Below are 26,016 nucleotides of genomic sequence, written 5' to 3' on the forward strand. Positions count from 1 at the left end.
AAAGCCTCAAAGGTATTAATTGTGGGTGTTTGGCATGGATGCCATTTTCTGAGAAAACAACACCATGTAGGTGCCACATTAGAGAAAGACAAACAACGCCCTTTTGTTTAGTATTGCTTTTATAGAAAAATGTTACTCCAAATCACACCTTGGAAATCAGGAAAGTATGGTCTAGAACAATGCCAAATTCAATGTTTTCTGAAAAAATGACGCATTGGTGCCAATGGTGCAATGATGTAACATCATCCTAGACATTAAATAATATACTTGATTTTCAACACTGATGCCAAACAATGTTTTCTGATGCCAAATTCAATGTTTTCTGAAAATACAACGCGTTGGATGATGTATACAAGCATCGTCTTGAGAAAACAATGCTTACAACTCCACATGACTAACACCATTTTTATGAGTAAATGGTACAATATTTCCAACACCTATTTAAGAGAGTATTGGTCAATGGGTCATGCTTGTACAGAGTTGCTTAAAGAATATGTACTTCATAGATACCGTTGCTATCACAAAAGAAATGCGATCTGAAAGCATCTCACCCGCACCTAAAATTCCCTCTTTTTTATCCATCCATCCATCCCAATCTACAGATATCTTCGTTGAGAGAGAGAGAGAGAGAGGGGTCACCCCCACTTCATAGTGGAATGTGGGGGAGTAGAGGTGGAAGTGGTACCACGCTAAAAGGATAGAAAGAATGGGAACAGGCATCCTCCCACACTAGCACTAGCGCTATCACCGTCGCCACCACCCCAGTAGCACCACCACCACAACTACGTGTCTCAATCATTTGTCATTTGTAAGTTGATGAATCAGGAACGAACCCTTCCAATTCCAAACATTTACAACCCTCATTTGTGGCCTTATCCATTATCGAGGCTTTTAAAGATAAATATGAACGGAAAGTAACCGTCACATGGGCCATAGTCCCATTAAAGAAAAGTTTCCACGTGGCAAAAAAACATTAAACGGAAGAAGCAACAGAAAGATCTAAAAAGTAAAAAAGGCCAAAAAGTAAACCTGATTAGACGGCAAAATTCTTGCGTGCACCATTATCATAATATCATCACCTCCTTTTATCGCCTGTCAACTGTCAAAGTAATAAAGAAAGAAGGGATAGTTAATTAAACTCCTCTTCTGAAGTATGAAGTCTGAAACTCTGAACTACCAGATATTTTTTCTGCTTTGCGCCTTTATCGGGAATCAACAATGTACCTAATGACGGACTAGCCCAACCGGTACGCCACATCGGCCTGATACACGGGGCCCATAACCCATTTGCAATCATTCCCAGCACAGTTCCATAATTTGTTATTAATAATTTTTTTATCTTTTTGGTAAGATAAATTACATGCCCCCATGAAGAAAATCAGCTCGAAGAAAACGACCTTCGCCGTCTCGTAATCAGATATTACCTCTTCTGAACAGTGATCGGATCAGGACACAGATTAATAGATGCCTCCGCTGCACATCTCGGATGCTGACACGTCTTTGCCGCGTTGAAACGGTGCAATTTACCGAGTCGAATTATCTCCCGCCTACAGAAGAATCGGATTTTCAAACTTTGTGCAGTACATCAACTGTTCCCAGCACGTACCCATCGGGCAGATCCTGTTTTAGCCATGCTGGAGTAGTAATCACCAACATTTGCCACAAAAAGGGGATCCCTATCTTCATTGCAGTGCTCGGTGCTACTGGTACTATTGCTTCTCTGATTGGTCTGTTCCAATTCCCTTGTCAGATCCTCCATTGTCTTCTTTAAACTGGCTCTGCTCATCTGCCCTCCCTCCCCTGTTGAGATTCCAACCATCGTGATCTTCGGGAGAAGAGGACTCAGTGGCGGTGGTTCTTGCTTAATGCATTCTTGGCTCAAACCCTCCCTTCTGTGAACAAAGAACAAAAAGGTTAGATTGAAAATCAAGTATCATCTACTCGTAAAATCAAGAAAGGACATTTATTGGGTGGTAGTACCTTGTGTCTGATTCCTTCTGGCTTTTTGGTTTTTGCTGTTTTCTCGACCATGGGTTTTGGAACCAATCTGCAAAAGGAAAGCGAAAATCTGTATGATCTGTTGTTCTCTGGCCTTGAACCGCTTGGTTTCTCTCTAATTTCAGGGAACTCCCAGGTTGCCATTCAAGTCCATCGTTCTCACATCCTCCCTTTGCATCGGAAACAGAATTAGCAGACTCCGCGGCCTTCAGAAAAGAAGCTGCACTCCTGCAGTCATCCCTCTTCCTCATGAATATCATAAACAAAATGGACACAAAACATATACAAGCCACATTGCAAGTTCTTTTTTCATCAAAAATTTCCTATATTTTGTTTATCAATGAAGCCACAATGCAAATTCAACATTTAAGTATCATGAATTTAGAACCACCTCCCCCTAGTTGAAATGAAAATAACTCCTCTACTCTGACAGTCATCCACCACACCAGATATACATCTTACTGTTTTCAGTGCTTTGTACAATTAGAGGTTATTTATAGTGAATGGTAAAACCTCGGGCTGGCAAGCATGACAACGTGTGTTTGAGTCTGTAAACGGCCACTTTGTGCAAAAAGTGCTAAGGGTTAGGACCATATCCAGTCTACTCCCAAGATCGCTGGGACCAACCAACATTGGGTAAGCCTTTTTTTCCCTTTGTAGTGAAATTAGGCCACTATTACATTAATGGCATTCAGCTCATTTTTACAGTATTTCTGAGCATATCAGTTCAATAGAACATAAGTTGCAGTGAAGACACAGAATAGTCTCTGCAAAACGACAGAAGACTACGACATAAAATATCAAATCGATTATTTCCTGGCAACAAAATTGCTAGATTATGGAACCATAATACTAGTCACATATCACGAATGAGAGAAGTAGAAGTCCAATGTCGAATTATAGTTTTGATCAATTAACAATGAAAGCTATAATAGTAGAGATGATAACAAATTGTGTCATTGATAAATGATCCAAGAGGCACCATAACGGAGAAAATAGAAGCCAACTAAACTATCTAAATGGTTGTTCTCAACTTCTCAAACGCCAAATAATTGATATGAAAATTACAACCAAGGACATGGGGATACTGTTATAGGACCAAGTCCTAAAAGAACATGAAGAACAATGGCAAATTGGAGTTGGTTTGCTAGTGATTAAAACATGTCACAGTTGAATTGACTTGCAATGTGGCTTGCAGGTAAAGTTTCTGGCAGGTTGTAGCCAAGACCTGGGATCAAATCTCATGATTTCAAAGAATCAATTCTGATAAACTTTGTGATGCTAAAAGTCATTTTGAGTTTCGAAATTTGATGAGAAAAATTGTTGGACCTAATTCCTTTTTTGGGCCTAAAAACTCATTCTAAGAAATTTTCTTTGGAGCTAATTAGCTTCAGAAGAGAACCATTTTTGGCTCAAAACTCATTCTTCAAATAGTGATTCTTTAGAACAAAATTTTAACCTTACATGTCTGAGACAGGGACCAAATGGTAGACTGTTAGCACACGAGATGGTCAATTGCCCTCTCAAATCACACAGTTAAAGAAGCAGAAGCTTACCTTTCCTCAAAAGAATCGACCATATAAGGAAACTTTGGCTGAATCCCAGTAGCTTTCCTTAACCACCTATTTCCCAAGAGTACTTTGTCAACAGTGTGAAGGAGCTGCATTTCAGCAGCCTTTGAAATAACACTCAAAGGTATTCCAGGATGACCCATCTCATCCAGTACTTCTTGAACCTATTAGGAAATTATTACATACCAGTTAGCAACACAGCAGCCTAGGTTTCCAAGATATGGAGGTTGAATGAAGCAATATCATGCTCCCCTAGGCTCTCTCATTCTCTTCAATCTTTTTCAAATAATAACATGTTCAATCTTTTCCAACCAATAAAATCTGAAAACACGTGTATTTGTACCTCTGGAGGCTCCCATAGGCTCTCTCCACTCTCTTCAACCACTTCTGCCAGATTGTCATCAATAACATCTCGTCTCCGCTGCATGTGTCGGTTCTGAATTAACGTGTGGAAATGCTGGTCAACAGATTCTTCAAGAATGTTATCTAGGACGCTTTTATCAAAGAAATATGGTGTATACCTATCAGAAGAAACAGGAAATTCACTAAGACTCAAATGTTCTCAAATTTGAAGCATTAAACTCCCATCATGTCCAAGGTAGGCTCTTTTTGGCTAAGTGCTCACCTTATAGAAGCATAAGGATGAGAGACAATAATTTGAAGAGAAAACTAGGAAAGAAATCAAAATGCATGTGGTTGTAGGCAAGCATCCTTCTGAGTGTTAGTGCACAATACAAGCAAGGAGCTAAAAAAATCAAAATTCCAACAAGAGAATGAGTGACAGTTGAAAATTATTGAATACCACTGATCATCCTCTAAGCCTTTCCCTACTATATGGGGTTGGCCATATGAATCCTATTTCACCAGTCTGTTATGTTTAATGCCATATCCATTGTTAAATTATAAGCACTTAAATCATTTCTTACTAATTCACCAGCCTGTTCTGTTTAATGCCATATCCATTGTTCATTTATGAGCATTTAAGTGATTTCTTACTATCAGAAGAAACAGGAAATTCACTAAGACTGAAATATTCTCAAATTTGAAGCATTAAGCCCCCATCATGTCCAAGGTAGGCTCTTTTTGGCCAAGTGCTCACCTTATAGAAGCATAAGGATGAAAGAGACAAGAGACAATAATTTGAAGAGAGAAAACTAGGAAAGAAATCAAAATGCATGTGGTTGTAGGCAAGCATCCTTCTGAGTGTTACTGCACAATACAAGCGAGGAGCTAAAAGAAATCAAAGTTCCAACAAGAGGATGAGAGACAGTTGAAAATTATTGAATACCTCTACTCATCCTCTAAGCCTTTCCCAACTATATGGGGCTGGCCATATTTTCATCAGTCTGTTCTGTCTAATCAATGTCATATCCATTGTTAAATTATGAGCACTTCAATCATTTCTTACTAATTCAATCCATGTCCCCCCTCCCTTTTTTTGAGAGAAAATGTAAAGCATTGTATTACTCAAAAACCCACAGAAAGCCAAATCTGCACAACAAGGGGCTATTCAATGCCTATGTCATTTCTATACATTTTCTATTCTGTGTGCATAGATACAAAAAGAGAACCAAGTTCAAAAAAAAATTTACATTTATTTTCAAATAGTCACTTGTTTCTTTCCAACCATATCATCCAAACCACTGTTGTAGGTCCTGCTCCCCATACAACCCTTACTTCTTTTGATAGACCATTCAACTGCCAACATCATAATAAGGCAACTGGATTATTTGAAAAAGAAAATTGTACATAAACAGCCACATAAACTTTGACCATAAGCTCCTTGCAACTCTACAAATGATCTGAATCTTCTGTAGTTTCCCCACACATTAGCCCTAGCCCTTCTAGCCCCTTCAGCTTGAAACAGACAGCTTCTCCTCATGGGTGCCATAGATGGTCTTCTATACATGTGACAAAACCATCTTAGTCTACTTTCTCTCATTTCATCACCTATTGGAGTTATTCATAGGTTCCTCCAAATGATTTCATTTGTTTCTTGACTGTGCAACACTTTGCTCCATACAATTGTTTTAGAATGTTCCTTTTAACCCAAGTAGTATTCACCTATCACACAAAACCCCAGATGCACCTGTCTATTTTGCCCATCATATTTTAATTCTATAAGCAACATCCTCCTCAATCTCTCCCTTGTTATTGAATACCACCAATGAAAGCCAAAACATGACCTTTTTAAGGCATCACAAGATCAAATGTATACTTTGGCTTCATCTTGAAATGGATTGGGTAATGTCTGGAATGAGAATCAATATGCATAAGAGTGAATTAATGGCTCTCGGTGATGGGTGTAATATGAATCATCTGGTGGAGATACTTGGTTGTAAGTTCAGGAAGCTCCCTATTAAGTATCTTGGGCTTACTCATGGGGAAAAGTGCATCTCTAGATCTGTTTGGGAGCCTGATGGGTTACTGCCCATCTCAGCAGCTGCTTCGAGGGCAGCTCTGCCTCCTAAGAAAGAGAAGAGAGAGGTCTTGGGTTCAAATCTTGTTAACAACATTTGTTCTCTGAAAAAGAAAGAAATAAAGGTCTTATTGAAGTAATAATGGTTAGGGTGGTGCAATGGTTAAAATCTTTGGACATGTTTGATGAGATCTCTTTGGGGATGTTGCTGAATAGCTGGGTGGAGGTAGCAAACTCTGCTCCTGTTCATTCTGTTGTGTGTCCTGTGTGGTCTCCACCAGATCTTGGGTTTGTAAGGTTAAATTTTGATGGGAGCAGCGAGAGCAATCCGGGTCCTTCAGGTGTAGGGGGGGTTTTCAGAGATGAGAATGGGAAGGTGATTGCAATGTATTCAGGTCCTGTTGGGAAGGGGGACTCTCTTTGAGTTGAGGTTCATGCTGTACTGGAGGGTATAAGGAGGGTAAAGGATCTGAATATACAAAAGCTTGTTGTTGAAGGTGATTCTAAGCTGCTTATAGAAGGATAGTGGACTGTGGAAATTTGGTAATGAGAGGAGAGGAGTTAAATGGCTAACTAGGGGGCTGGAAATCCAGTTTCAATGGGTGAAGAGAACAGCAAATGCATTTGCAGACACTTTGGCAAAGCAAGGGGTGGGAAGGGATCAAATATTTTGGGCTGTATTGTAATTTTTATTCTGTTCTCTGGGGGAGAGTTTGTCTTTTTACCTCTCTCTACAGTGCTGTAATTATTTCTCTAATTAATTAATATAAATTGTTATTGATCAAAAATAAAATAAAGAGAAGAAGAGAGATAATTCTGAGAAAATGATGCACAATCCACTTCTTTCTATGATTCTAATATTTACAATCATTAGCTCACGTCACACTTGGGTTGCTATAACAGACTACTGGTGTGGCTTTCTCACATAAGCAATCTGACAGGTTATCCAGGCTTGCCGTTAGAGGGAGCTCTCTCAGCTGCTGCTCGAGCTGGGCTGGTTCTAGCTGTTGGAGTCTGGGTGGGCTGATGTCGTTCTCCCCAGGTCTAAACAATTCCTCCCCCCTGGAGATCAACCTTGTCCTCAAGGTTGGAGTGAGGAAACTGCTGTTTGAGGCTGTCAAAAATTTCCCAGGTGGCATCTTCTGCTGGGAGTTGATCCCAAACTACCAGAGTTTCTTGGACCACCTTTTTGCCATTCTTAAACCAGCAGAAATCCAAGATCTTGAAAGGATGAATTATCAGTTCTCCTTCATCGGTGAAGGCGGGTAGCGAGGACTGAGTGATGGCTCCTTCCCCCAGATGTTTTTTCAGCAAGGAGACATGGAATATGGGATGAAGCCGCACAGTGGCTGGGAGGTCAAGTCGATAAGCGACTTCTCCAATCCTTTCTAAGATGCAAAAGGGCTCAAAGAATCGAGGTGAAGACTTCTGCCATGCTATTTGGGCTACTGATGTCTGTCTGTAAGGCTGTAGTTTGATATACACTAGATCCCCCACCTGATAAGAGATGTCATGATGATTTTTGTCATGCTGGGTCTTCATAGCCTGTATTGCTCTTTCCAAATGGTGCTTGAGGGATTGAATGATAGCATCCCTAGCGAGTAGTTGGTCCTCTACCTCAGCTACCTGAGACCCCTTCTCATAGGGTAAGGCTGGCGGTTCCCTCTCATAGAGAGCCTTGAAGGGAGTCATTCCTGTGGAGATATGGTAAGTGGTGTTATACCAGTACTCAGCCCACGGCAGCCACTTGACCCACTGCTTTGGCTTTTCTCCTGTTAAACACCTCAAATAAGTCTCCAAACACCAATTCACCACTTCTGACTGTCCATCGGTTTGGGGATGGTAGCTGATGTTGTGGTGTAGGAGAAACCCCTGAACCCAGAAATATTCAGACCAGAATCTGCTCATAAAGGCAGGGCCCCTGTCAGTAGTAATAGACCTTGGCGTGCCATGGAGCTTGGCTACGTCTTGGACAAACACCTTGGCAACCTGGGCTGCTGTATAAGGATGTGCCAATGCTGAAAAGTAGCTGTATTTGGAAAGCCGGTCTACCACCACTAAAATTACTGTCTTTCCAAATGATGGGGGTAGGCCGGTAATGAAGTCCATAGTTTATATCATCCCACACTTGATTTGGTATAGGCAAGGGTTGGAGACGGCTGGAGCTTGGGTTTCATACTTGTAACGCTGGAAAATGGGGCATTTGGCTACAAACTCCTGAACTATCTTCCTCATTCTGGTCCAGATGTAGTGTGAACCAATTCTTCTATAAGATCTTAGGATACCTGAATGTCCACCCGTGGCTGACTCATGGAAGACTCGTACGAGGTCCTGTAACAAGGGAGATTGGGCTGGTAGCACCATTTTGCTCTTATAGAAGAGCTTTGAATTGATGACTGTATAACCTGGAACCTTGAGGGGATCTGAAACCCACTGGGCCCGAATCTGTTGTAGGTGAGGGTCTATTTGGGCTGCAGCCTTCAATTGTTCCAAGAGAGGGTAAACCAGCCTGGAAATGCCTAGGGAGCTCAATTCATGGGCCCTAGACAGGGCATCAATGGCCTTATTAGATGGCCCAGGTTTGTAGTCCAGCCTGTAATGGAAGCCTAACAACTTATATAACCTCTGTTGTTCAGGAGTGTGAATCTGCTGCTCCAACAGGTATTTTAAGCTGCATTGATCTGTCCTTATCACAAACTGCCACCCTAGTAAATAGGTTCTCTATTTTTGAACAGAAAGAACCACAGCCATAAGCTCTTTTTCATAGGTGGACTTTGATAATGCTAGGCCTGACAATGCCTTGCTAAAGAAGGTTATGGGCTTACCTTGTTGCATCAGCACAGCCCCAATTCCAGATCCACTTGCATTGCATTTGATTATAAATTCCTGAGAAAAATCTGGGAGGGTGAGAGTGGGAGGCAACAAGACTGCCTTCTTAAGTGCCTCGAAGGCAGATTCAGCTTTGATCACATCCCAAGTGTATGCGTTCTTTTTCAACAGCCATGTAAGTGGGCCAGCTAGGAGCCCATAATTGCGGATGAAGCACTGGTAATAGCCTGTCAGTCCAAGGAATCCCCTAAGGCTGCAAACTGATGAGGGTCTAGGCCAATTTATCATGATAGTCACCTTATCTGGGTCGGTTGTGACCGTGCCCTGAGACACTATATGGCCAAGGTATTGCACCTGATTCTGGCCAAATATGCATTTAGAGGATTTGGCAAATAATCAGTGCTTCCTAAGAAGTCCCAGAGTGGTGTCTAAGTGCTCAAGATGGCTGGTCCAATCAGAGCTATATATCAAGATATCATCAAAGAAAACCAATGCAAACCAACGCAAAAATGGACGGAAGATGTCATTCATAACCGACTTAAATGTGGAAGGGGCATTGATCAGCCCGAAGGGCATGATCAAAAATTCATAATGTCCGTTGTGGGTCTAGAAGGCTGTTTTATGAATGTCAGCTGGGTGGACCCAAATCTGATGGTAGCCCGACCTTAGGTCCAGTTTTGAGAATATAATAGCCATCCTGAGCTCATCAAGTACTTTTCTATAGTAGGAATCGGAAACCGATCCTTGACAGTGATCTGGTTAAGGGCACGATAATCCACACAAAACCTCCATGTCCTGTCCTTGACAAGGAGAGCTGGGGACGAGTAGGGACTCGAACTAGGTTGAATCAGCCCCTGTTGTAAAAGTTCATTCACTATTTTCTCTATCTCCATTTTCTAGTAGTGTGGATATATGTAGGGGTGCACATTCATGGGCCCCTCTCCAGGTTGTATGGGAATTCAGTGATCTTGGACCCTAGGGGTTGGAAGACCCACAGGATTAGAAAACACATCTTCATAGGCCTTCAGAAGCTGTTGCAGGGCCTGCTCCTGTTCTGGTGAGGGCTGTAAGGCCTCCTTAGTTGTTAGCACCAGCCCACTGAGGTTAGGACCCAACATCATTACAAGGGGGGTTCCATGAGCTGGCACTATTTGGCTACGGAGTTATAATCAGCCGACCTGGGTTGTTTAGGCTCCAAACCCTTAAGAGTACACGGTTTTCCATCAACAGTAAACTCCATAGTAAGGTTTTCCCAGTCACATACCACCCGTCCCAATTGGCGTAACTATTGGACACCAAGGACCACATCGGCCCCTCTAAAGTTTAACGGATGCAAATCAATTCTGAACCGGTGCCCCTGAACCAAGAGATCTATGGCTCGACATACCTTGTCACATTTGAGCTAGTTTCCATCAACTACATGGACTGAGAAGAATTCGACCAGTTCAACCGGTAAGCCCAACTGGCGAGCCAGCAACCCTGTAATGAAGTTAAGGGTGTTGCCGCTATCGATTAGGATAGAAACTTGACGCCCCTTGACTGTCCCCTTAACTCTCATAGTTCTGGGAGAATCCAGGCCAATCAGGGCCTCTAAGGAAATTCCAGTTCGTCTGTATCAGCCTCAACTTTTTGTTATCAGTAACGACAGAATTTATTAAGAATAAGAAACTTTAATTACAAGAGAGTGGGAGGTAAACTTTCTTAACTCCCCCACTTTAGCAAAACAAAATATACAAGATTAGAAATGAGCCCAAAAGAAGATCCCCTATTCACCCCTTGCTTGGCTAACCCATCAGCAAGTGAGTTAGCAGTTCTCTTTACCCAACTGTATTTCACCTCAATGTTCCTAGTCAGCCACTTAAATTTTTTTCTTTTCATTGCTGTAGTTCCAGATATCAGAGTTATCTTCCTTTAGCCATCTCACCACCACCTCTGAGTCACCTTCAAAAACCACTTTTCTTAGGTTCAGCTCCCTTGCTCTTTGGGCACTTTCCAGAGCCACAAGGATCTCATCCCTAAGAGAGTCTCCTCCAATAGGGCCTGAGAACGTGGCTATAATAAGCCCCTCTTCGTTCCTGAACACTCCCCCTATACCAGAGAGCCCTGGGTTCCTTAAACTACTTCCATCAAAATTCAGCTTCATGAATCCAGGTGGGGAAGAGGTACAAGAGGGAGAAGAAACTGTATTAACCTAGGCAGAATTAGCTATCTCTAACCAATTCCTCATCAAGTCATCCAAGGAAAAAACTGTGAATAGGTTCAGAGATTTCAGACAGTGAGCTACCCTTAAATGTATCAACTCCATTACATTCTCAGTGGTTCTTTCCTTTTCTGAGAAAGTGCATGAGTTTCTTTCTTCCTAGATAGACCAGCAGACTGCAGCCCTAATACATCTCCACATAATTCTCCCTCCTTTTAAAGGCCAACTAAAGTAAGGAGGAGAGAAGAGGCTTTGCACATCCAAGGGAGGGGGTCCAGCTGCACCCAAAAAGGAAGAAAACCCATTCCCAAATAGTTCTAGCAAATAGGCAAGAAATCAATAGGTGGTAACCAGTTTCCTCTTCAACTTTGCAAAGAATACACCTATGTGGGGATAGATAAGAATTGGGTCTCTTTCTTTGAAGTAGGTCACTTGTGTTAATTCTTTCCAGTAATGCTTCCCAACAAAAACTACCAACCCAAGGAGGAATAGGCTTGCTCCAAACCTCTTTAACAGGGAAAGGCAGACCACTAGAGGCAGAAGGCTGAGATAAGGTTTCAAAGAAGGAAGCACAAGAGAAAGTACCAAAGGAGGATGGGGTCCAAATTCTGGTATCTTCCTTAGAGGGATCCAAGAAAACATTCTCAAGAATGGTTAACAAGTTCGAAGTACTCCCAAGGTCTGTGTCCCTAACGGCCCTTCTCAGGCCCAGGTTCCACCCAAACCCAGAAGAGGAGTCTGAAGGCACAAGAAAGAAGAGAAACCGGTCCATCAAATGGGAATCCCCAACCCAAGTTATCTACCAAAACTTTATAAGATTGCCAGAATTCAAATCATACCTAATCATAGGGAGAAGACTAGAAGAAGATCACGGATGGTTTTCCAAGGAGAAGCACCTGTAGTCCTTACTAGAATTCCAGGATCCCAACCATTGTCCTCTAGCCCATGAATGCTAGCCACTATCTTTGTCCACAATTTTTCCCTTTCCAATGGAAACCTCCACAACCACTTTCCCAATAAAGCCATATTTCTTTTCCTGATATTCCCAATCCCAAGACCACCTAGCTTCTTAATCTAGTTACCACCTCCCACCCACCCTATGGTCCCTCTTATCCTCTCCTGGTTCCCACAAAAAATCTCTCATTAGCTTCTCCAATTTATTAGAGACTTTTGTGGGAATCTTAAACACTGACAAGAAATACACCAGTAGGTTAGCTAGGGCAGACCTAATCAAAGTGATTCTCCCCCCTAATGAGAGATAATTTCTCCTCCAAGAAGCAAGTCTTTTCTCAAATCTTTCCACCACCTGGTTCCAAAAGCTTTCATTCTTGGGATTATCTCCTAAGGGGACTCGTCTTCCTCAAGAGTTCCATCAGATCGGAGGAGGAAGAGTTGTTGGCTCTTGCAGCAGTGGCCAGGAGTGAACTTTTCATCGCAATTATAACATAGACCACGCTCCCTACATGATTGTATCTTCGATCAAGTCAATTTTCATAGGGGAACTATTGGACCAACAGGTTTTGGGTTCCCCGGATCCGACCAATGGGGTGAGGTCTTTAAAAGTGGGCCAGGATATTTGTTTATCTTCTTAAACCGATTCTGGCATTCTTCATGAAGTCTAGCCAGCCTTATGACGGCATCAACAGTAGCAGGGTGAAGGGCCTTCACCTCTATCTTAATGTCTTCATGGAGGCCCCCTACAAAACTTTCGACTAGAGCATTTTCAGGTCATCCATAAACTCTGGCTTCCAAGCACTCGAACTCTTGCTGATAGCCACGCACAAAGCCAAGCTGCCTGAGTTTAGAGAGTTTCATCCAGTTTTCGTAGCCAGAAGGTCCAAACCTCCGGACCGGATGGTCAGACCAGAAAATCCGGGAACCAGTCAGTTGACCGGTTCCGTTTTTCCCCAAAACCGGATTTTTCCCAAAAACTGTTGATTTTGGTCAGCAAACTGCTGACCCAGGCAGTTAACCGTTCAAACGGTTTTGACCGTTTTTTATTATTTTTAAATTTTTTATTTTTTTGTCAGAATGGGCCGACCGTTCGGTTCGAAAGGTCGGACCGTTGACTAGGAATTGGACCCATGACCGGTTTGTTCTCCGGGTCGGTTTAAAAACCTTGGTGGAAGGAGATCTATACTATTTCCTTTTACTAAAATACCTTACCTTTAAAAAAACAGTTAAAATATGAGAGCCATGAAACTATGGCTACAGTGCTTCATGACAACATAATTTTAGGTTTTTTTCATTTGGATAAGAATTTCCTTTTTATTGTTACCAACTTTATTAATTATGAGAAAAGAATGATATATTATAAATGTGCAGAACACCCCAAAATATTTAGAATTGCCTGTCCCTTCCATTATATCTATTTCCTTCGTATTTCTAATTATGTCTCCTGGTTTGTGGTTCCCCAATACAACTGATTTGCTTTGCACCCTGTCTAGGTAAAAAACCACTAGACTATTTGCTGACCAGTGAATCCAGGAAAGTGAAGCTCCCAGCTCCCTAATTAGACTTTTACCTCCATTGAGTTCCTATGCTGCAACATTCCTACTTTAACATTATGAAGCCAACTTATAACCACTTTTGAGTCTCCTTCAACTAAGTATTTCTGAACCTTAGCCATTTCCCATTCTCAGTCCTTGCAAAACAGCTAATAGTTCTGCCCTGGTTGAATCTCCTTGGCCTGCTGATCCAGAATATATAGCCAATGTATGCCCTTGGTAATTCCTGAAAACTCCTCCACTCCGTGATCTACCTGGATTCCCATGCTACAATTGTCAAAGTTTGAGTTTTATTTGGGTTGAAAGTGGACGAGCTCACTATTCTAGACTTCTAGTCAATGCAGCAGAACCAAGCATTATCATTCAAGTACTATAAAATAAAGCATATACAGACATGAATAAGAGCAGATTAAGGAAGAAGGTTCTAACTGGTAGGGAGACATAACATTGAGAAAAAAAAACATTAAGACTGTAGAACATCATACCATTTAATTCCATCATTTGTGGCTATTGCAATGTCCAAGTTTTGTGCAGTGAAAACAGGAACACCTTCTACTTTTCTCCTTCCATTTCTCTGTGGGATTTTCTTAAGGAGTTTTTTGGCTGCCTTTACCTGCATGAGCAGCAGACAGTTAGAAAGAAATGACAGCATAAAACAAGAGGTAACTTCTACACATACCTGTTTTTCATTTGGAACAAATTGGAACATATGGGGTTTTTCCTGCATATCCAACATTAAAAGAATGTTGATGCTATAGCTAAGAAAAGGATCACAGATAGACGTAAATGAAACAAAGCATGGGAAAGAAAAGAATGCGAGTAAATGTGATAACCAAGGAATTGCAAAAGTGAAAACTAAGGCATCTATTGACAACAATTAATTTCTGTAAAACCACAATTAGAAATTGAAGGATGAATTTTATGCTGAAAGTGAAAAGTGTACTCTTTCTTTATTTCTTTCTTGCTTGCTTGCTTCTTCAAGGGATAAGCTTTAAGCCAAAAAAGAAAATTAATTCTGGTGATTTTCACTCAGTGATACATAGGACTATAGGATCACTAAAACCACTGGAAGCATGTCAACCACCACCTTAGGTGTCACTGTATGTATGATTCATTGTACTTGTGGTCGATTATCAAGAAAAGCAGGACAAAAGTAAAAGCTAGATTTTCTTTATCAGCAACAACTTGATTTTTATTAATAGGAGTAAAGAATGTATTATGTACAAGGTAGTACCTAACACCCCAGTACAGACCTAGTCCCTACTAGCCACCCTCTTACATTACAACACACCAGGATTTTCTTGCATGGTTGAACACCAATATATCTGATTTTTCTGTTCACTCCCTGTTTTGCTAGACCATCTGCCATCCTATTAGCATATCTTGGTATTATTTCAATTGTGTTCTCAGCTGAGCATCCAACATCTCTACTTCCTTCATAACATATCTATATTTCCATGTTCCCACTTTGCTCTAAGCCTCTAACAGAATATTGGTTTATTACTTTTAGGGCCTGTTCGTTTCCCCTTCACTCTAAAGTGGCATTGTACCACTTGCAGAGAGAGATTGTTTGGCATCCACTTTTTATTCAGCCTTATGTACTGGATGATATCATAAAATCTATTTTTACTTTCCAAAAATACCCCCATTTATATATCAAGGTCTAACCCATTCAACCTTAATAGTTGAACGTTGACCTGCAACCCAGAGGCAAAAATGGTTCAACCTCTGGATCGGATTTTAATTAATATTTAATTAACTAATAGAAAATTATTTAATTATTTACTAAATACTAAAATATTTAATTATTAATTGATTATCAATCATTACTATATTATTGATTATTTAATTTTAATAATTATTTTATAAAATAATCAATTTTAGTGAACATTAAAAATAAATATTTGATTAAAATTTATAAATAATTAAATAATGTTTTTAGTAAATATATATAACTAGAAGTTATTAACAAATAATAAAAATAAATAGGTAAAAATTGTTCATTATTAAATAATTAATAATATTTTTTTGATGAATGAAAATAATTAATAATAATTAATAGTTAATAAATAATAAATATTTATTGATTATTAACAAAATAATTGAATAATTATTTAATTATAATATATTATTTATAATAAAAATTATTAAATTTTAATAGTTAACTTTAAATAATAATTAATTTTATTAAGTAGGTAGTTTGTTTATGTTTAAAAAACCAATTTTATAAAATAATCAATTTTTTAAACATAAACAAACTCAACAACTCTGGTCCTACTTATGCAATGACTCTGAAATTTTAAATATAAACAAACTACAGCCTTACTTCCACGTTCTGTTTGGTTATGTTTATTTGATGATCTTTTATTTGTACCTAAAATTAGGATTGTATAATGTTTTGTTGCTTTTTTTGGTTGGGAATGAGTGAGAATTGTGATTTCATTGTTTTGGGTTCGGGGCAAGGCAGGCTACGTCCTCCCCTGTATTTCAATCTTATTATGAGTTTTCTTAATAAAATTTTTAGGTGGCCGCCCCTCCACCTGGAATAAAGTTTGGGGTTAAAAAAAACACATAAACAAACCATAAATAGACAAGTTAGCCCTATCATTGGACCCCACACAAAAAATGTAAAGTGGCAAAATATCCTCTGCATCCAAAAATACGGAAATAGATAAAATTTCACAAATTTCCAATTTTGACTCTTCAGCTCCTACATCAAAAGTCCTCCAACACACCTCTTAAAGTAATCATTACTGTTTCAGATGTCAAACGTTAGAGGAAACGAACAGGCCCTTAGAATCATGGAATCATGTAGTGATTTCTGGAAATCATGATAAAAGATTTTTAGTAAGCTCAGCCAATTTAGGCTAAAGGAAAACTAGCTTAGAGATATTAGGAAGCTTCTTGATTAAGTTGACTTATAGTAGGAAACTAATTTGCACTACGGTCAAGTTTTAGTAGGAATTGACTCATGCAATCTATAGAAAAGTATGTAGGTAAGGATGTCTGAAATTCTACTACTACAAATAAGCCAAGGTTGATCAATACAACATGCAGAGATTGTATGTTCTGCCTAAGCAGACCTATTTGGACCTAGGATCTGTGAATAAAACATATGCATATTCATGCCCAATATAGGGGGAATGGACAAATCTTATTTTGGAAAAAGCACTTGATGAATCAAACAGGATTAATAGACAATTTTCAACAGAAAAGTAATAATAAGCCTGACAGATCCATACCTTAAAATGTTCATATGCTAAATCAAGACGACAAGCACCCACAACGCCAGTTGGAATGTTCAGCCGTTTAACATATGAAACTAAAATAAAACAAAAGGTTATAATATAGAAAATGTCTTGCTGCAATTAAAAATAATATCATAAAACAAAAGCACTGTTGAAATCTGTTAGTTTCCTTATTTAATTAATTAATTCTTTGTTATTTTTCTGTTCTTTAATGCTGCAGGGGCATTCTTGTAATCTTACTTTCTTTTATTATTAGTTGGGACGCCCAAATATAAATACTAATGACTGGCACCGCCAGTCACAACTTTTTGATCCCAGAATTCTCTTCGTCTCTCTTCCTTTCTTCTCCATTTCTTTTCTGTTTCTCTGATATGTTCAGCCCAGAAAACATGGTATCAGAGCAGGTTTTCTGGGGTTAGAAGCAGTGTGACAAAGTCTTCTTAGTTTCTTCTTCCTCAATCTCTCAGTTCCACCTCTACTGTGGATCGAATCTGATTAGGGAGTGGATCGAATTGATCTGAAGGGCTTTCTTTTAGGTTCTCTTCCTTTCTTTCTTGGTTGTGTGCCAAGAAAACCCTAAAAGAAGGGAATTCTGATGCTGTGAAGGCAAGTCTTCTTAACCCTGTGGATCGTGTGATCCTTTCTTGTGCCCAGGTAAGTGGGTTTTAGAGGTCTGGATGACCTGCAACCACTGTTTTTTTTTCTGGAACTGTGGATCGGGTGATCCTATTTCTTGTACCCAGACAACTGGGTGGTGTAGATCTGAATGACCTGTGATTGTGTGACAGTGGTTTGCTAATGTCTCTTGGGGAATTATAGTGGCTGCGTGCTCAAGTAGTTGATGAAGGATTATATATAAGGGCTGCTTAGTTCCTGAATTGCCTCCTTATATGTGTGTGGTGTTCCTAAGATCTGTTTTTTGACTGAACTAAACTGGGCTTCCCGTGAAACTGTGAACTGAACTCGGCTGAACTGTGGCTGAATTGTGGCTGAACTGAACTGTCAAATCAGACCTTATATCATGTCATCTGAGGATTCTAGTGTGTCTAGTGGGCCTTCCAATCAAGGTGGAGTGAGTGGAGGATTTGATATGAGCTTCCCCATGGCTGTAATACCGTTTGATGATCTCAATTACCTAGAATGGTCAAGGGGAATTAAATTGTACATAACTGTCAGGGGGAAGGTGAGCTATATTAATGGTAAAACCAAAGAACTGAAGTCTCAGGGTGCAGAGCATGATAGGTGGGATCAGGAAAACAGCATGGTGATGTCATGGCTGCTACTTTCCATGCTGCCTCCGGTCAGGAAGACATTCATGTGGGCTGAAACAACTGTTGAGATTTAGGAGCAGGCAAAATCTACTTATTCAGAGCAACGGCACTATGCCAAAATATACCAGTTGCAAGCTGCCTCCTCTACTTGTAAGCAGGGGGAAAGGAGTCTCTCATCATATTACTCAGATTTGACCTTGTTATGGGAACAGCTAGACCACTATCAGAACATAGACAGGAAGTGTGATGCTGATGCTAAGGCCTACAAGTCTCTAGTTTCCCAGCAACAAGTCTTTGCCTTAGAGTTCATATACTGGGGCTGAACCCAGTATATGAGTCTCTTAGAGTGCAGATATTAGGAAGTAAAGATCTTCCTCCAATACAAGAAGTGTATGCCCTAGTACAATTCGAAGAGAGCAGATGGAATGTGATGAATAACTCAAAGGGGGAGCAAATTGCCGTAGTGGCAAAAGGGAGTGTGGATGTAGGAGGCAGCAATTCTTTTAAGAAGAGCGACTTCCAGAAGAAAGTGGATGATAAGGATAAGTTATGGTGTACTCATTGTTAAAAGGCTAGACATACCAGGAATACATGTTGGGACCTCCATGGGAAGCCAAAGTGGGCTCAGAAGTCAAATAAGAAATCGAATCAGAATAAGAAACCGGTACAGCAAGGTCAAAAAAGGTTCAATACAGCAAACTTAGCCTCTCAGGAGTCTCAGCAATCTACCACTACCAGCCTTCCTGGAACCAATCCCCAGGAAGATATCATTAACACTTTCTATGACCATTTGGAGCTATATGGGAGGGCAACTTGCCAGATGGGTTCTACTCCTCTTGCCTCAACTTCCTTTGCATCTACTTCAGGTAATGATAACTCTACCACATCCTTCCATTTGTCCTCTCATTCATCAGATTTCCCTTGGATAATTGACTCTAGAGCCTCAAATCATATGACGGGTAAGTTAAATTGTTTTCAATCCTATCACCTTTTATCTGGTAGGGACAAAGTGAGATTAGCTGATGGCTCTTTTTCCACCATTGCTGGTCAAGCCAATGTATCCTTTCCATTTGGACTTACCCTTTCTAATGTGTTACATGTTCCACAATTGCCTATAAATTTTTTTTGTCAATAGCATAACAAACTCATTAAACTATTCAGTGACCTTTTTCCCTTCTTGTGTACTACAAGATTTGGACTCGGGGAAGATGATTGGTAGAGGTCGTATGGTGGATGGTCTTTACATACTAGAGAATAAAGCTAGTCTTGTGATTATTGAGTCTACGAGTCATTCTAGTAAGAGTCAAGTCTATTTATGGCATAGTCGTTTGGGTCATTTATCTTTTGAGTCACTAAAGGTCTTGCTTCCAAATTTGTTTAAAGCAGTGTCAGTGTCTGAATTTAAATGTCAAAACTTGTCAATTGAGCAAACACTGTAGAAATCATATTTCTTCAAGAAATAATAAATCTGATTTCCCTTTCCATATTGTTTACTCTAATGTTTGGGGCCATGTTACCTTACCATCTGAGCTTGGCTATAAATACTTCATTACACATTGATGACTACTCCAAATATGCATGGGTGTATCCCATGCGGTCCAGAGATGAAGTGCCAAAAAATGTAAAAGATTTCCAACGAATGATATTCACTCAGTTTCAGACAGAGATTCGAATTTTCCAATTTGACAATGCGAAAGAGTACTTCCACAGTGACCTCATTGAGTTCTTTGCTTCGTGTGGGTCTATCCACCGTAGCTCTTGTGCCAAAACTCCTCAACAAAATGGTGTTGCAGAAAGGAAAAACCGCCATCTCCTTGAAGTGGCTCGTGGGTTACTTATCCGCACGAATGTTCCAAAACGTTTTTGGTTAGATGTTGTGTTATGTGCTGCCTATCTCATCAACCGCATGCCATCTTGCTTGTTAGGGTACAAGGCCCCTCATCATCTCCTCTTCCCTAACACTCCTCTTTTTTATATCCCTCTTCGTGTGTTTGGTTATCGTTGTTTTGTTCAAAACTTGTCTCCTACCCGTGGTAAACTTGATTCTCATGCTATTTCATGTGTATTTTTGGGCTACCCTTCTTCACAAAAGGGTTACCGTTGTTTTGACCCTGTTTCCAAGAAATACTATGTTTCTATGGATGTGTCTTTCTTTGAGAGTGATCCTTTCTTTCCTGTTTCTCATCAAGGAGAGAATAGGGTGGAGGAGAGACATGTCCAAGTACTACCTCATCTACCTAACCCTCCTCCATTTCGTGTCTCCCTTCATCGTCGCAAGGGCTAGCCAAGTTCAAAAGCTATGGAGCAACTTCAAGCTATACTACCAATATCATCAGATCCACTAGGGACAAGTTCCTGTTGATATTCCTGACCCTACTACTATTGATTCTTCATCTGCCAATGACCTTGACATCCCTATTGCACAAAGGAAGGGAGTTAGGTCTTGTACCACCAAACATTCTATCTCCCATTTTGTCTCATATGAGAACATCTCACCCTCCTTTCATGCTTTCCTCTCTTCCACTGATAGCGTCCCTATACCTAAAATGTGGCAAAGGCTCTTTTAGTACCTGAGTGGACAGATGCAATGAAAGAAGAGATAAATGCCTTACATAAAAACAATACATGGGAGTTAGTGGATCTTCTTGTGGATAAGGAATCGACAGGATGGCACAGTAGAAAGGTATAAAGCCCGATTGGTGGCAAAAGAGTTTACTTAGGGGTATGAAGTAGACTATGCAGAGACATTTGCTCTAGTAGCTAAGATGAATTCTATCAGGGTTCTTTTCTCTCTTGCTGCTAACCTTGATTGGGATCTCCACCAGTTAAATATTAAAAATGTCTTCCTGAATGGTGATCTTGAAGAAGAGGTGTACATGGTGCAACTCCTGGTTTCTATGCCCAAGACCAAGAGTAGAAAGTGTGCATGTTAAAGAAGCCCTTGTATGGACTAAAGCAATCACCAAGAGCTTGGTTTAGCAAGTTTCATCTAGTGGTGCAACAGATTGGCTACAAATAGTGTTAGGTTGATCATACATTGTTTGTGAAAAAAGGAAAAGGGAAAATTGTAACCTTGATAGTGTATGTTGATGACATTAGTGATCATAGGTGACTGAAAGGTGGAAATTTAGAGACTAAAGGAATTCCTAACCACTCAATTTGAGGTGAAGGATCTAGGTCCCTTAACGTATTTTCTTGGAATTGAAGTGGCCCGTTCACAAAAGAGAATCTTCATTTCTCAAAGAAAATACATCCTAGACTTGTTACAGAATATAGGAAAACTTGGAGTTAAGCCCATTGACTCTCACATTGATCCAAACCACAGACTAGGTGATTGCCAAGGTGAGATTATCAATGATGTAAAGCAATTCTAGAGACTTGTGGGTAAGCTATTATAATTGTCCATGACCCGGCCAGACATTGCTTATGTTTTGGGGGTTCTTAGTCAATTCATGCATGCCCCCAAGACCATACACTTAGAGGCGGCCGATAGAATCCTCAGGTATCTAAAGAAGTTTTCGGGGGCTGGTTTACTATTCCAAAGAAATGGACACTTGAAGGTTGAGGTATATACAGATACTGACTGGGCCGGATCAATTGATGATAGAAAGTCCACTAGTGGGTATTGTACCTTTGTGGGAGGGAACCTAGTCACATGGGGAAGCAAGAAACAGAATGTTGTGGTGAGGTCCAGTGCTGAAGTTGAGTATAGAGCAATGTTTCACGGAGTGGCTGAAGTAATGTGGAAAAAAAACTTTATGGGTGAACTGGGATTTCCTGTTGACGACCCCATGTCCTTGTATTGTGATAACAAGGCTGCTATTAACATTGCAACCAACCTAGTTCTTCATGATAAAACTAAACATAATGAGGTCAACAAGCATTCTATCCGGGAAAAAATTGTAAATAGGGAAGTGTGCACTCCATATGTCAGTTCCACAAATCAATTTGCAGACATCTTTACCAAGGGATTATATCATCTGCAACCCAATGATTTATGTGACAAGTTGGGCATGATTGACATCTATGTCCCAACTTGAGAGGGAGTGTTGAAATTTGTTAGTTAGTTAGTTAGTTTCCTTATTTAATTAATTAATTCTTTGTTATTTTTCTGTTCTTTAGTGCTGCAGGGGCATTCTTGTAATCTTACTTTCTTTTATTATTAGTTGGGACGCCCTAATATAAATACTAATGACTGGCGCTGCCAGTCACAACTTTTTGATCCCAGAATTCTCTTTGTCTCTCTTCTCCTTTCTCTCTTCCTTTCTTCTCCCTTTCTTTTCTGTTTCTCTGATATGTTCAACCCAGAAAACAAGAACCAAATTACAACCAGGATCAAAATGATACTATAACTGACATTGAAAGTCATGAGACTTGAGGAATAACAGCTTAAGTGTCTGAAATGAAAGACTTATTGCAATGTATTTCCAGCAGATCTAATTCCACCATATACACAGGGATTTCAATATAGTGGCTCATGCAATTGCCAAGAACGTCATTACAAGTTCAATGAACTTTTGTATGAGCAATGAGTCTTATCCTTGGGTGCAAGCTTTCTTTGGTTCCTTCTATGAGGCAATGTTTTCCTCCCTAGATACTGTGTGCTCCCTTTATACTTTTTTTATTAGTTTGTACTCCCCTTTTACTTGAATAAATACATTCTAATACCAAAAAAATCAACCCAACATGATGTTCAGTAAAAGTCTTTAAGCTCACCCACTTCAGCCATTATCAAACAGCACCTAAGGAAGTTGTATCTTATCGGTATATAAAGGTCTATCATATTCAATTACATGGAAAATGCCATGAAGATTATGGTATAAAATTAAAAAAAAAAGAAAATAAAAAATAGAGAGAAATACCTGCATCACCTAAATCCATGAAAAAGCGGAATACAGGGCCATTCTTCCCACTTTTGGTAACCATGGAAAAAATTTTCTTCATCCACTGTGGTGTTCTGCAGACAGAAGACAGGGAAGTCAATGAAACACAATTTTAAAAATATTGCAAGTGGATTACGAACTTATCCAACCACTAGCAAGGTGCAACAAAAGCACAAGGGCCTTTAAGCACCAAAGGCACAAGGTAAGGTGTGCACCTTTTTGAAGCAAAGTGCAAATTTTTAAAAAATAAAAAATGAACAATAGAACATAAAAAATGCAAACATGATTTTTAAAAGAAATTACCAACTGATGGTAGCTCAGTTGGTTAGGTCTCTGGCTGGTTGTAGTGGAGACTTGGAATCAAATCCAACTTCACTATGGTGGGGGGAGGAGGGGTATGAGAAGGGCTACCCCCACCCGGTTCTGTAGCACAATGAATTGAAAAAACAGAAGAAAAACAACTTTTAAAAAGTATATTGGTTTAAATTATAAATACAAAAAAAAAACAAACATATGTGGACTGTACGAAAGTTCTTCAAGCCCTCAACAATTCAAGCATGTGAAACTTTCAATTTATTTATTTTTATCTCCTAGTTGCATTACTTCAAGTGGCTAGTGTGATGTTAAGCATGTTGAGTTCCTAACCCTAGGAGATTCGACCCTTAGCCTTCCTAAAAGCCCCTTGAGTTTCCTTGACCTAAATTTTTGGCCCAGATGGCCGGACCTAAAATAGGCATATGATTGGGCATGCACCTTTTAAAATGGAATGCTCCAGCATTCAGGCAAGGTTCAAATATTGGCTAGTCTATATGTTTCTGGATGGCTGTTACTGAACAAGAATCCCAAAATGCAACATCAGACTTTTGAGTCTAATATCCTCCAACTGTGAATGACAGTCGAGGAATAATTTCACTTGAGGTTCCATGGAGAGCTGAAACATGATCTTCTCTGGGTGGATTGTAACAGTGCAAACAAGGAGAAGAAATTCTACCTTTTAGCATAGACTTAGGTGTGCTCATCTAAGCATAAAGGAGGGGCTGGTATTTGTTCTTAAGACTAAGCACAACACTCTTATGTAAGTGGTTGTGGAGGTATGGGTGGAAAGAGAGAATCAATAGAGACACATGATCAGGCACAAGTATGGCAATTCAAAATTTAATTGGGAAACTACAAAGTTCAGATGGCTGATGGTATATAGAAAAAGCATCTACAAAGGCATCATGAAACATGGAGATTTGTTTTCTTAGCAAATCAGAATTGCTCTGGGAATGGGTGACCATATACATTTCTGGAATGATACATGGTTTAGTGAGAGACCACTTAGTTGGAGTTTCCTTCCCCATTCAGTATGGTGTGCCAAAAGGATGCCACAGTCGAGGAGTATTACAAAATAATTGACAGAAAGATTATGTGGTGCCTAGGTTATGTCAGAACATTAACAACTGGGAGGCTGAAACCCTGGAAAACTTGTTAGATATCCTCAGTAGGTTGCAAACACAAGCAGAAGCCCAATATGTGAGATTATGGAAGGCTAGTAGATTGGATGTTTTCTCTGTTGAATCCTTTATGAGGTCTTGGGGGTGCCTGTCTAAGTGTAGTTTCCTTGGATAAAGATTTGAAAACAAGTGTGGCTTCTAAAATCTCCTTCATGTGGACTACCACCATGGACATGATACCATCAACCATCTCATTTCCAAAGGAATGGTCATTTATGATTTATGTTGTTTATGTGTGCTAGAGGCAGAATCAGTCCATCTTTTGATCTACTGCTCTTTCTATACAATAGTATGATCCCATTTCATCCAGTTGTCCAGGAGACAATGAGTCACACCTCAGGATTTGCCTATGCTGATTTCATCTTTGCCAGAGGGCTATAGCAATTGGGATAAAATCTTATGGAACCTACTTCCTTTTTGGTCTGTTGGGTTGATTGAAAGGAGAGAAATGGCAGGATTTTCGAAAAGAAAGAATCTTCCCTAGAGGCTGTCCTTGGGAAGGTTGAATATTTGCATTTTCAGAAATAAGGCGGTAAATGCAATTATTTCTTCCCCTTATGGGAATTTCTCTCGTATTCTTCCACTTATTCCACTCTGAAAATATTACTTACATAAAGGAACTACAATCTATAACTTATGAACGAGGTACTTGAGCAAAAGAGAAGTTCTAAGTATCATCAATTAGGAAAAATGGGATGCAGGGTAATGAGAGAAGAGATAGATACAAAAGCAAATTACAGAGGAGGAAAGAGCTTAAGGAAGCAGACCTTTTAGAAAGGAAAGGAATCTCGATATGAGTAGAGACAGCCATGAGGCCAGTGCCGGAGAGATCGCACATACTGAAAACCTGGCCTACAAAGGCAGGGCCACCGCCCTTGGCACTTGAGTTGAGACCGGCAATTCTGACAGTGGAAGGGAAACTCGATCCCCCGGAAGTCATGCCCTTGATTGCCGAAGCAGAAGATAAGGAATTGCTCTCGTTCGGATGCGACGGGGAGGAGGAGGAGGAAAAGGTCGTTGTAGATAGAGAAAGTATTGGCGACGGTAGCGCCTCAGCGAACAGGAATGGCAGACATACGAATGGTGAAGTCGAAGACGAAAACGAGGACGGACATGATGAGGTACAAAGGGGACTGGACGCTTTTGAGGTCATCGTCTTGGCATTATAGGTTCTACTGTTGTTGTTATTGAAGGGGAAGAGAGCAAATAAATTGGAGGAGGCAGATTTTACAAAACTAGCAAAGTTGTTGTTATCGTTCTGTAGAAGCTTGTTCCTGCTGCTGCTTTTATGGTGAATTGAGGCCATGGAGCTTGACTGATTTGCTTCACGTACCACTGACCAAAATAGGGATATATCACAGGTGGACCTGTGCGATATATGTGTAAATTCTCTCCAATCGTCTCCTCGAGCACAAAGGGATTCACATTTGGAATGGAGTTATACGACCTCCCAAACTAATCTTCGCCTGAGAATTGAGGAGGGTAGAAGACTAGAATCTTCCGTTTCCTCGAACCAGTCACCACTCACCAGACACCAGAGAAAGAGAGAGAGAGAGCGAATAATATGTTTTATGATTTTATCCTTTTCCTTTTC

General features: G+C 40.0%; 1 protein-coding gene across 2 annotated transcripts; it reads right to left on the reverse strand.

The window, feature by feature from the left end:
• Nucleotides 1–1,000: 1,000 nt before the first annotated feature.
• On the reverse strand, nt 1,001–26,016 carry LOC104600228 (uncharacterized). 2 transcript variants are annotated; one of them, XM_010263080.3, is made up of 9 exons: nt 25,190–26,016; nt 22,906–23,000; nt 16,767–16,846; nt 14,204–14,245; nt 14,010–14,137; nt 3,913–4,090; nt 3,555–3,733; nt 1,981–2,226; nt 1,001–1,892 (listed from the first exon to the last, which is right to left on the reverse strand). In XM_010263080.3, the coding sequence occupies exons 1-9, from the start codon at nt 25,726–25,728 to the stop codon at nt 1,586–1,588; spliced, it is 1,794 nt and encodes a 597-aa protein (XP_010261382.1). In that variant the 5' UTR covers nt 25,729–26,016; the 3' UTR covers nt 1,001–1,585. The 2 variants fall into 2 exon arrangements, with proteins under 2 accessions (XP_010261382.1, XP_010261383.1); XM_010263081.3 differs by lacking the exons at nt 3,555–3,733; nt 3,913–4,090.

The sequence above is a fragment of the Nelumbo nucifera genome, chromosome 1 (assembly GCF_055504915.1).
Source record: "Nelumbo nucifera cultivar China Antique chromosome 1, China Antique-T2T, whole genome shotgun sequence".
NCBI classification, from domain to species: Eukaryota; Viridiplantae; Streptophyta; class Magnoliopsida; order Proteales; family Nelumbonaceae; genus Nelumbo; species Nelumbo nucifera.

What these genes read in the sequence shown, in the direction of transcription:
- LOC104600228 (XM_010263080.3), bottom strand. Translation starts at nt 25,728, where the DNA reads ATGGCCTCAATTCACCATAAAAGCAGCAGCAGGAACAAGCTTCTACAG. An exon ending in ATTCCTTTCCTTTCTAAAAG is followed by an intron (nt 23,001 to 25,189) that starts GTCTGCTTCCTT and finishes TTCTGTCTGCAG; the next exon opens with AACACCACAGTGGATGAAGA. An exon ending in CATGGATTTAGGTGATGCAG is followed by an intron (nt 16,847 to 22,905) that starts GTATTTCTCTCT and finishes GTTTTATTTTAG; the next exon opens with TTTCATATGTTAAACGGCTG.